At 37.5% G+C, this 12,183-nt stretch overlaps 1 protein-coding gene across 3 annotated transcripts in view; it reads right to left on the bottom strand.

Moving 5' to 3' along the window:
- The window catches only part of MAGI2 (membrane associated guanylate kinase, WW and PDZ domain containing 2), a 1,385,030-nt gene that overhangs the window by 152,010 nt on the left and 1,220,837 nt on the right, over positions 1 to 12,183 (bottom strand). For all 3 annotated transcript variants that reach the window (XM_045827541.1, XM_045827543.1, XM_045827544.1), the window contains 2 exons: positions 11,310 to 11,351; positions 4,746 to 4,837 (listed from right to left, as the gene is read on the bottom strand). In XM_045827541.1, the coding sequence (XP_045683497.1) occupies positions 4,746 to 4,837; positions 11,310 to 11,351 (134 nt within the window). The remainder of the gene's footprint in view (positions 1 to 4,745; positions 4,838 to 11,309; positions 11,352 to 12,183) is intronic.

Here is a 12,183-nt window from a genome sequence, read left to right as displayed (position 1 = left end):
GCCTTATCTTTCCAATTGCCTTCTCTAAAAAAGCAAGAGAATTAATAACAACTCCACACCTCCTCTTTATCTCATACACTGTGAGGGCACAGAACAAAACAGAGTATTTGATGTGACATAACAGCAGTTTACATTCAAGTGGCTAATACCCCATTAAGCCAGGGAGAAAAACTAACTCCAAACCCAGCCCCCCCCAAACAAACTGGTAACAAACAAAATGAAAACCACCTTTGCAGGCCTTTTAATTCTTCCCTGCACTACCTAATGTTAGTCCAACCCCAGCAGATCTGATCTGCAATAATTACAGCCCAGGACAATTTGACAGCATGGCAGGCAGTTTTCAGGCTCTTGCCTCCTAGAACTGCACCAGAAGTTCACACCCGACTCCTGTCCAGGGAGTATGTCTATCACCACCTTTCTCTTTCTTCAACAGTTCTTCTCCACACAGGCCTTTCTCCATACTAGTTTCCCAAATCTTTCCATCTTGATGCCTTCCCATCTCTTTTCAGCTCACAGCTGGAAATCTCATTTTTGTTCCTTTCTGACAATTTTTCATTTCTTTCTATTTCTATTGTTATTTAACTGTGAAAAGTATTTCCTCTTGCAGGAAAAAATGCCCATATGCTTTGTCGGAGCTGGAGTCCCGCTGTTCATTATTTGCTGTAAGCTGTGTTGTCGTGTTTAATGTGCACCCTGAGATGTCAATGCCATTTCATATATATGGAGGCAGAAACCCATTTGATGTAATTTATGAGACCTCCTGTGGTTGGGGACCAAGTCACCTTCCGCACCTCTCCCTTTGTAGCATGCCAGCAATTAAATGAGGCTAGCACACTCTTTGTTTGTATATTATCTCTGGACTTACAATGGAGGAAGGCAAGAAGGAAGGGCTTATGGGAGATCTTTATAGTAGGCTTGCTTTTCCTGACACGGTCTTTCTGAGGTGCAATATTCTGGTCTTCAAGACCTTATTTTCTGGCTTTGCTTGCTTGAGGTTGATTTAGGCTTCTGCTTTACAGCTGAACTGCAGCCTGAATGTGCCTTAAATCATTCGAATGAAAGAATAAACCAAAATAAATCTAAATAAATACGATGAGGATAACCAGCAATCCATGTAATCTGAAAAGGCTTAACTGGATGCCTGCCCACTAGAGGGAGAAAGGATTTGGGAGTACAAAGCTGATGTTCAGCAGGTTGGGAACCTGGGAACCTGTGCACTAACCAGGCAGAAGGTGTCCTAGGCTGGGTGGTAACCATGGCTGTGTTCACACACCTGAGCTTCATTTTGAGCAATATGTGCTCCAATTGGGTAATAATTCTATTGCATCTGTGTCTGGCCAAATTCAGCTAGAACTCTCTCTTCTTGAGCTAGCTAAGACTATGCATTCCCTGTGACTGTCATGCAATCCCTCTGCCTCCAGGGGTAGGGGAGACCAGAGACTATAGTATTTCCCAAATGTGGTACTAGTTTACCCCCACGGCAGACCAGGAGCTTAGGGGGAGGTCTACCAAAGTAAGAACTGTATATTTCAAAAACTGTGTTGAAGTAAGCATCATGGATGGAATAGAAACTGTTGTTTTTCCCTTACATTTATTTTATAGTTTAACCTTTCATTTGTATTTATATATAAGAGAAGGAACCTGCTAATATTTTCAGTGGTAGGGCTTATTAAAAACATGATCTGGCCCTGGTCAAAGATTCCTTTGGTGCAAAATATTCACCTTTCCAATTTCTTTCAGTCTAATCTGGGAAGGTAGTTTAAATATAATAAACAAAATAACAGGTATTAGGGAGCTGTGAACACTGGCTGCGCTCATTCTACAAGGGACTACTGCTTAGCTCCAGCCAATTGTCCCAGGGAAAGTCAGGCTTGATGATGCCAGATGTATTTTTCAAAAGGAGGTGGAAATTTGAATTTTTAAGTATGTGAAATTAGTTGGTGCACCGTAACTTTAAAGCACTGGCAGAGCTACACAAAGTATGCTGTAGGGCTACCAGGACATATGCCTGCTTCTAGGATTTGGCCACTTTAATTCTACAAGAACCATAGGGTTAGAGGCCTTGAAATACATATACTCCAGATCATTTTTGTTCTGAGAAGCTCAGGTGACAGTTTTGGTTTGGCTAAGAGGACTCTCTTAAATCCCATTTCACAATTATTTATTATGCCAGGCTTTATGCTAAGCACAGGAGGCACAAACACCATCATAACACAGTCCTGCCTGCAAAGAGCTCACAGCCTGGTAAGGGAAAAAAAAAGTGTGTCAGTCAGTGTGTTCTGGAACAAAAAGGGATCTCATCTTCCTGGTAGTGACCCCTGAAGTTGTTCGGTGTGAGGCATTAAGTTAGTTTAAGTACAATGGATTCTGTAAGGATTTAATCTTAAATGCTCTAAAAAGTCTCGGCTATCATCCGATATCCCACAACATGCTATAAAAATCACATAAAAGGCTATTTTAATTTGGACATAGTTTCACTTTGTTTCCTTCATTTAATATCACTTGGTATCTCCATTTTTAGCATATGGCTTTATAATAGAGGCCTGGCCTTTCCTGAAAGCTACTGCAATACCCTGGAACAGGAGTATCTTTGTTTTCCGTGGTGAACCCCTGGGGCTGTACCTGAAAGTTTATGCTAATGAGGACACTCAGGGTGGGCACCTGATAGTTTATGCTAAGAAGACAACACAGGGTGGGGCCAGCCACACCAACAGTCTTAGTGTGGGAGCTGACCATGCCAGAATAACCAGCCCTGTAATGAGCATGTTGGGTCTTTGAGCTCTGAGATAATCAGCCTGACCTTCTGGAAGAAGAGGGGTCAGGAGGTTGAGTTCAACCACCTGGGTGATGATTCCATCAACCACGCCCACATAATAAAACCCCAAACTCTGGACACAAAAACTTGGATGAGCAACCCTTGTTGGCAATTCTGAGTGGATGGATGCTGGGGACGGTAGCAAATCTCGGAGGAAGATGGAAGCTTTCCATTTAGAACCCTCCACACTTTGTTCTACGTGCCTTTTTTTTTGCATGGTGCTAATTTATTCCCATCCACAATAATAAAACTGTAATCCTAAGTATAGCACTTTCCTGACTTCTATGAGTTGTTCTAGGGGATTATTAAACCTGAGGGAGGCTGTGGGGACCCCCAAATTTGCAGCTGTTATCTGAAGGGAAGGCAGTATTACAGAGATTTCTTTCCTCATACTGCAGTTTTGCAAACTCACTGCAGCTCATGTCGGGCATGTTGGGCAGACTTGGCAGTTTAGAGAATGGAGATCTTAACCTGGACTTTGGCTAACTCTGGGTAATGTCACACTTTTTTTTCATACATTTTTTAAAATTTTATTTATTTATTTCTAGAGAGGGAAGGGAGAGAGCAAGAGAGAGAGAGAAACACCAATGTGCGGTTACTGGGGGCCATGGCCTGCAACCCAGGCATGTGCCCTGACTGGGATAATGTCACACTTTTCATTTATGGCACAGTTGGCAAACACAAGGCCCGGGGGCGGAATCTGTCCTTCCACCTTGTTTTATCCAGCCCAGCACCTTGTTTCTACCTAGCGGCAGCACCGAGCTCCTTGCCCCTAGTTAAGGAGTATTACATTTATACAGTCCTAAAAGTACATTCGGCCCTTTGAAGGCAACCGCAAAGCTGATGTGATCCCCGGTGAAAATGAGTTTGACACCCCTGATTTATGGGATACCAAAGGGTAATGAAAAGGAAAAGACTAAGTCTCTGCATAAAAGGAATTTAAATCACCACTGATCGAACTAAACAGGGAGACTGTGAACATGTTAGAGAACAATCCTGAAGGAAGCTAAGGCAGAAAAGTACCCTGTAGAGGCCAAGAGGTTGACTGTTTTTTTTTTTTTAAGATTTTTTATTTTATTTTAATCATTGTTCAAGTACAGTTTTCTCCCTAGGTTGACTGTTTATGAATGTGAAGGGATTGGATACCATTTTGGGCTCTATATATATAGACCAAGAGGAGTTATAGGACAGTATGGTGGTTACCAGAGTGGTAGGAACAGAGTGAGACCAGACTTTGGGTGGTGAACACACAATGCAATATACAGATGGTGTATTAAATTATATTGTATTATATTATTATATTATTATTAGATTGTGGAATTGCACACTTGAAACTTATATAATGTTATTAACTGATGTTACTCAAATATTTTAATAAAAAAGGAAGATGAGTCATAGGGAGGAATGATTTCCCCAGAGCCTCTTCAAATTCCCAATATTGTGCCAATTGAAGTTGACTTTATGAACATCTTCTCAAGTTGAAATTCTGCAGCACTGAGCTTCAATTTGCTCCTGTTTACCACTGTGTTTTCTCTCCCCAGTGGTTTTGACTGAAAACACACATAAGTCTGCTGTTCCAAGTCACCCCTTCACATGTATCTTCTGTTATTCGGCATGTTTGTTTACCTGTGAGTTGCTGCCCATAGAGACCATGGTTGGTCCAATACAATTAAATAATTGAAATAATCCAGAAAAATCCAATCTATACTAAGAAAGTAATGTCCCTTTCTTAATACAATGTGCATTGATTTCTGATGGTACATAAGCATGTCAACACTGACATATTTTGAGAACTTAAATATCAAAAAAGCCTCTAACTTCTTTATGTGAGTCCTAAAAAATTTCCTTTTTGATGTCATACACAATGGCATTTCCTCTGATGCAGACACACACAATATAGCCCAAATGTGGCTACAAAGATTAAACTTACAGGCTGTCCGGGCTCATCTCCCCCGAGGATTCTGAAGCCAAATCCAGACTCCATCCTGCGAAGGTGAACATCCAGCTCCTTATAATCTGGACCTGGAATAAAGGAGATCCCATTAAGTAATGAATCCTGCCGCCTCCGCACCCACTGAGGGACTGAACACACAAATGATATGTTAATATTATGAATGTGATTAATGAGAGTGCTGTTAAGAATTAATGGAGAGCATGGAGATTGAAAAGTATTATGGCACCAAAAAGTAGGTATTCCAAAATTAGGTAGTCTGAATTAACAGTGACCAGCCAAGGCAGGAAGAGCTCACAATTTTTCTGGGTGAAAAAAAATTGACATCTCTGTAATTCTTTATTTTCTCGAGAGCATTTAGATTATCCTTAAGAAGACTGGCTGTCACTTTGAAGATATTTACTCTGACTAGAATGATTTTTTTTAGAAATATGAGAGAACATGTGGAAATATGTTGGAACTACCTTGTAAAGTACTACCTAGTGGTTCACTAATTTTTGTTTATGATTGATGCATCCAGTTTTGTGGAGGGGAGCAGGGAGAAGAGGATATAAACTTATGCCTAAAAAAGATGTTTCTTTTAAAATTATAAACATTAGAAAATATAGATTTAAAGTTTTCTGTACTGAAGTTGGAATAAAGTTTTTCTTTTCTAATTCCTTTAGGTTTTTTATAATTTAGGGTCTAAGTGAATTCTTACCCCCAAGCCATTATAAGTGGCTTTACAATGTGGAAGCCGTTAGTAGATTCACTGTTGACTCCACTAGTGTATTTAAAGTAAACTAGGAGGATACTTTTCTGCAGTTAGCTGAAAGAACAGAAATATACTTAAAAACAAACTGGGAAACTCTTCTGAATGTCATTTTTTTCAACTCTGGAATAAATAAACTGAAACTTAAGAAATCTTTTGATTATTTAAAGAAAATATAATTTATTCTCCCCCACTGCCCCTGGGCCTTTGACCCTTCCTCAGGGGAAACGTCTCCATGATGACTAAATAGCAAGGGAGTTGTCTTGTGTTAGAGAATGCTGTGATTCCTAGGGGAACTGGAAAGCTTTTCCTGAATGAATAGGATGCCACTGTTAGGATGTCAATGGATGACTAGCAACTTTAGGGGATACTTATTAATGTCATCCTTTGCTTAAGAAGTATTTAGTGATCTCTGGGCTTTAATGGTATAAAGGAGGTATTAGAACTAACAGAAACAAATATTAAGTTAATTTCTCTTTGCTTAAACAGATGGCTTTGGAAATTGGGATGAGATTTCAGAGGATTCTTAAGGGACAAGAAGCTATGTCTGGACCACTAGTAGTCATAGTTGAGAGACAGATTCAATGACTAAAATAAAACTTACAGAAGACTAACCAATTGGATTTCTACATCTATTAGTCATCCCTTATGAATTATATAATCATTCATATTTTAAAGATGAGAGAACTTAGAAGAATTTAATTCCTATTAAATAATTAGAGTTGGGTGGTTAAAGATAAAAATAACTTTGCTCTACACTCTGTAATTCCCAACTGGCTTTTGAACTCAGTTTATTCTGGGATCTATAATATCACATATGAAATCACATGCTGTGGTGTGTGCTAAGGTTTAGGACTCTGGAGGCAGGGAGCAGCCCTGCACAATCACAGCAGGTGCCTACATTCCTTCCGAGGGAGGAAGAAAGGCCAGGGGAGATGGCAAGGTGACAGATTATGTCAAAATCACTGTTCAAACCTCTGAAAGTTGGTTGTGATGTGACTGCTCACAGCAATCTCCTCTCCAGATTACTTTAAGCTCTCTAGACTATGGATGCATAAAAAATACAAGGAGAGCATGACATATTTTTGGCACTTAAAATAATAGCGCTAACACATGTTTAACCAGCACATTCCATCTACTCTTATAAATATCCTCATGTTTGCATCATTGATTATACATTGCATAAGGAACTGTAAGAAGGTAAGAGAAGTAAACTCTTGTGTAATCCATTTATTTATGAAGTAAAACTTTCCCCCAAGCTAATGTTGAAATTGACAATCTCAGGAATGGATTGATATGCCAAACTACAGGGAAGTTATCTTGTGTTAGAGAATGCTGTGATTCCTGAGGGAACTGGAAAGCTTTTCCTAAATGAATGACTCAGAACTCCCCCCTTTATTAGTAGAGAAATATAGATTCTAGGTGGTTAATTTTATTTGATTTTGAAGATCAAATGTGAGTGGGGCATTCATCCTCCTTCTCCTATTTTTTGTGTGCATTTTAGTGATATTAGGACCTTTTGACTGTTGCTCTGACCACTCTGATTTCAAAAATAGGGTGGTATGTGCCAACCATATCAACTTCACCCTCTAACTGTCCAAGCAGAAGAGGGCTAGCTTCATGGTACATGAGCAAGTAGAGAGCAGCAAAGAGAGGCCCATCAGAAAAGTGCCAGCAGATATGGTTTATTTTTTATTTCTTTGTTAATTTTGAACATAGACTCAGAGACTGCAGAGCATGGGAACTTGAAATAGTCAACTGGAAGAAATGTTTAAATGATACATTGTACCCTAAGGCAGTGGTATTTTTCTTTTTTTCTAGGGAAAATTAGAGCTTTTAGAAAGATAATTTAGTTTATCCTCCCCATCCCAATTTGAGTCTGGCTTTAGGAAATAACTACAATTATATGCACAAAGCTGGGAGACATGACTCTTTTCCTTCCTGCTTTGTTAGGTCTCTTGAAAGATTATGATGTTTATGATACTTTCCTTTAGCTGCTCTTCTGGCCTGATGGCATGTTTAAAATGATCCTATCATGCTTTATGTCTTTGTTAATGTAAGAACTTAAAGTAAAGAAACCCACGGGCCAAGTCCTCACTCCACTGTGACAGAATTTAACAATCACCACCGTGTTTCCGGAAGGTCATGCATGAAGGGGTCTGGTGGACCTCTAGTGGGACCTGAGTCACTTTGACTGTCACTCAACCATGCCTCCTCCAACATCCTTTTTTTCTCTCTATTCTATTTTCTTGTTTATTCTCTTTTCATGCCTTTTTTTAGCCTCCTTTTCCTCAGTCCTTTTTTCAGAACTGTCAGGAATACTCTCAAGTATTGCTTGGTGCAACTCAGGGTGAGGTGGTGGTTGTGAAGAAATGGACTGCAGAGAGACACTCTTTGGATGTTGATGTTCAACCGCCAGCCATGGCCAGTGTTGTTTCTGCCTTAGCAGTTGTATCCGAGGGTCCTCAGGCATTATGAAGTAAAACCGGTTTAGATTCTCATCCCAGATGGGACTTGACATGACCCCCATGGCAAGCTACAGGAATGGAATTTACAAGTTCTGATTTATCCTGGACTCCCACTAATATCGAAAAAGCTAACAAATTTTTAAAGTAGCAAATGGTGGCCACAGCCAAGTATCAGGGCAACTTTCTTCATAATAAAGAAAAGCAGAATTCCAAAGCTGACTCTTATTTCCCACTAAGACTCCAGGAAGGCTTCACATGTTATATGTATCCTTAGTCCAAATTTTGAAAGACATGGCTTTGTGCACAGTTTTAGGGAAAATGATGGGTGACTGAACACAACTGATTAATTTTATGAATGATTCAAGCTTCAAAATGCAAAGAACAGCATTTTTATGGATTAATTTGGCACATGGGCTGCTGCTGTAAACATGTCAATTAAATTTTGGTACTTGAATCCCCTTTCATGTTTTAATTAAAGCATAAGTACCACGAGCTTATCAGTTTGGCACAGAGAATGAATTCATTCAATTTTTTCTGTTGGAAAGAGCATTACTTTTTGGCTTTTTTTTGTAAAGAGGTCTAGGAAAGACTATGAGGATGGAATCAGAAATTACAGGTGGTTATTACATATGCCTCTGGCTTCTGGATTTCCAATACACTCTAAATGCAGGAGTTAAACAGGAATTAAATAGTTTCTATTGCTCAAATCCAACATTACCAGATAAGTAGCTAACACATTTTTGTCTTAAAAGAATCCCTTCTCTTTACTTTTTATTTTTATACCTTTGACAATGTGAATGTGGTAAGATATGTTTTAGCTGTACTAGGAGCCATCTCCAGCTCTGCGTGGTTTTTTCCCTTATCTTTCAAATAAATTCAGATTTCCCCATTCTTAATACTCCCTTTCTTATCTGTCCATTTCTCTCTTGGAAGGGCAGCCCCTAATGGGGCTTTCACTCTGTTATCTTCATGCTTACCTGTGACTTATTCCTGCCAGTCTGGTTTCTGCTCTTTTGGCACTACTGAACTGCTCTCTTTAAGGTCGTTGATGATATCCTAATGACCAAAATGAATGGTCACTTTCTCTTTCATCATTCTGATTGATTTCTGTTGCTGTACCCTTAGGACCTCTAGTATCTTTAATTTCTAAACAAAGAAAGATCTCCCTCTGGAAATGATTTCTACTCTTGGTTTCTGTGATACTCCATGCCCTGGCTCTCTTGTCTTCAGGTGAGGTTGTCCATTCAAAGGTTCTGGCTATGAATTCATTGTTTTTCACTAACATCCTCCTTTAGTGATGGCATCTATAGTATTCCACTGTGCATAGTCTAGAGAAGTTGCCAAATAAATGTTTCTTGAATTTAATTGTTTTATGATATCAATTCAGCAGATCCCATAAACCATAGCATTATTATACCATGGAGTTATCACTTAGGTTTATAATTACATTATTTGGGAGTTCTTACTACCAACTTTGCCTCTATACCTAATCATCTTATGCAGCTAAAGTTAACAGAATACCTTATAATTATGATAAATATATCTGAGTCAAAAATCATGATACAGAATTTGATAAAGGACATTTTATAAATGTAGGAAGTAGTAGGAGAGATTTGTTTACTTTTGGATGTACTCATGATTTTCCAGAATATTTTGATAACTTGTGCGGACATTTAACAAAATATTTGGATCAGCACTCTTCCTGAAAATCTGGGTTGCACAGTAGTGTAATATACTCAAATCTTTTAAGTAATGTATATCTTTTGAAATGTAAAAATAGTATTTTGCACATACATCAAGATGACCTAAACAATTAAGTGGTTCTTTCTTCTTTTGTTTTTAGAGAAAGTGCTTTCAGAAGCTGAGATTTTTTAAAAGAGTGTGCTGGTTGTGGCTAGTAAACTGAGATTTAGAATCTCAAATTAAGTCCTACTTTTATTTTGCATCTGTAATTACTAGGTCTATTTTCCCTCTAGGCATAAGATATTCTTACAAATTATCATGATTTTATAGTCAATATGTAAGAATGATCATGCTTTAAAAATGTTCAGACCAAGATAAACAAATACTTTAGATATTATGTGAGGACAAAACGCTAAGCATATATCTTTGATATTTTCTACATATCCAAAAAATGACATGGAAACTTACAGAATGAAATGATCTTGAGCACATAAATTCTCCAGGGGGGAGTTAGAGCATGCTGGGTTGGATAATGAGCTGTCATCATGGAAACACTCTAGAGATGTGTGCTGTGAGCCTACAGACCCGAAATAGCACTATTATTATAAAATGCTTTTTTCTGCAATTGTTTCACTGTTCTGGCTTTGAGTCCAGTGCTCTCATCAGCTGTTCAAAGTACTTCCCAGGAATAAAAAAATCTGAATGTTCCTTTTCCTCTTTCATTTCCATAATAATGTTAAGTATTTTAGCCTAAACCAAAACTGGTATTTTCAGAATGCTTGGGTCAAATTTTTTTCTTTTAAGTAAATTATTACTAGCAGCTGTAAACTTGAAATTATAATGTTCAACTCTAACTGAAAAACTATTGAAATGTTGCATTTTGTAATTGGCATGGTTGAAAAAAATTGATATAGATATTTAATTGATCTGAAAATAATTTCATTCTATATAGCAAAATTTCTAATATGTTCTTTGGAAATGTCTAAATTGCAAATGTCTTAAATACTCTAGCTTCTTATGTGTATGTGTCTAGTCCAGTGATATCCAATATAAAGAAAATGTAACCTACATAAGTAATTAAAAAATTTCTAGTAGCTACATTTTAAAAAGCAAAACAAAACAGGTACAATCAATTTTAATAATATATTTTAAACCTAATATACTCAAAATATTATTTAAGTATTAATATAAAATAATGAGATATTATACATTTCTGGGGTTTTTTGTATTGTCTTTGAAGTCTAGTGTGGACTTTGCACACATCTCATGGCATATCCACATACAGAGTAGACACACTTCAAGCGCCCAATAGCCACATGTGGCTAAAAGCTACTGGTACTGGGTGGCGTGCATCTAGTCAGTCTGGTGGCTTTCTCTGTCACCTGGTTTTTACTCGAGTCTTTTACTAGAGTGTTTTATAAAAGAAAGAAAGAAATATGACTGTTTTCTTTTGTCTTTTGTTTTTTTTCCTTGGCAGCCATTCAAGCCCACCTTAATGAGATTTGCTTTCTATCTTAAGTACATGCTTGTGTGGGTGAATAAAAACTATATACTAATAAACTGACACTGATCAGAGGAATGACTTGCTACACAAAATGGAAGACAGCATTCACAGGACTGTGAGAACTGAAGAGTACTTGCCAGAGGAGTCCATTCGAAAGCTGGTCCTTGGGGGCACTTGTTCTGGATGGGAAGATGGGGAATTAATATTGAGATTCATTTATGGCATTTAAACATTCATCTTTACTTTCTTTTTGTTGCTATTATAACTCACCCCCAATTTATGCTGATGTTTAATGACTATTTTGCTCTAAAATCTATGGAAGTTAGTGGACAGATTTACTGTTTTACATATAGGAACATGTCTATAAATATATTTTTTTCACATGTACATAAAATAGTAAAATCTGAATTCCTTTAGATTGGAATGGAGAAAAGATCACCATTTCGAAATACTAACCTTTGATTTTCATGGTAAGCATGCTTATTTGAAAGTAAAGTCAATCCAGAGCAAAATACACACAATAAGTACAGGTTTTTAAAAAATCATGTTATGATACTATGACATCATATAATGAAGAATGAAAAATTCAGTAAACAAGCATGTTAATTTATGTATACCAGTTCAAATATTTTGATACTTACTTTGGATAGCCGAAGTTATATGTCAATAGTTGAGTTAAATTGGTTTATTTTAGCAATAGAGAACTTCCATGAGAATTATGATATAATCTATGCTATATATTAACATAAAAATTTGTGAACATGAGTACAAAATATTAGGAGGCATTATGAAATGTATATATGAAGCACTAATATTTTATCATGAAATTTAAAAAATTAAAGTAAGACCAAATTCTGATGACTTTCTAATTGAGTTTTGTTTGTTTCAAATAGAGTTCTGCAGTATTCCACAATGAGAATGAAAACAGAAGCCTCTCAAGGGTGATGATGAGGCACAGGATTGTGGGCATTCTGTGTTCAACCCGAGCTCCCTGCTGCACCCCGCACAGCT

The sequence above is a fragment of the Phyllostomus hastatus genome, unplaced genomic scaffold (assembly GCF_019186645.2).
Source record: "Phyllostomus hastatus isolate PE091 unplaced genomic scaffold, TTU_PhHast_1.1 phas_scaffold_78, whole genome shotgun sequence".
Lineage (NCBI taxonomy): Eukaryota > Metazoa > Chordata > Mammalia > Chiroptera > Phyllostomidae > Phyllostomus > Phyllostomus hastatus.
Note: the sequence above shows the minus strand (reverse complement) of the source record. Positions and strands in the feature narration are given on the sequence as shown.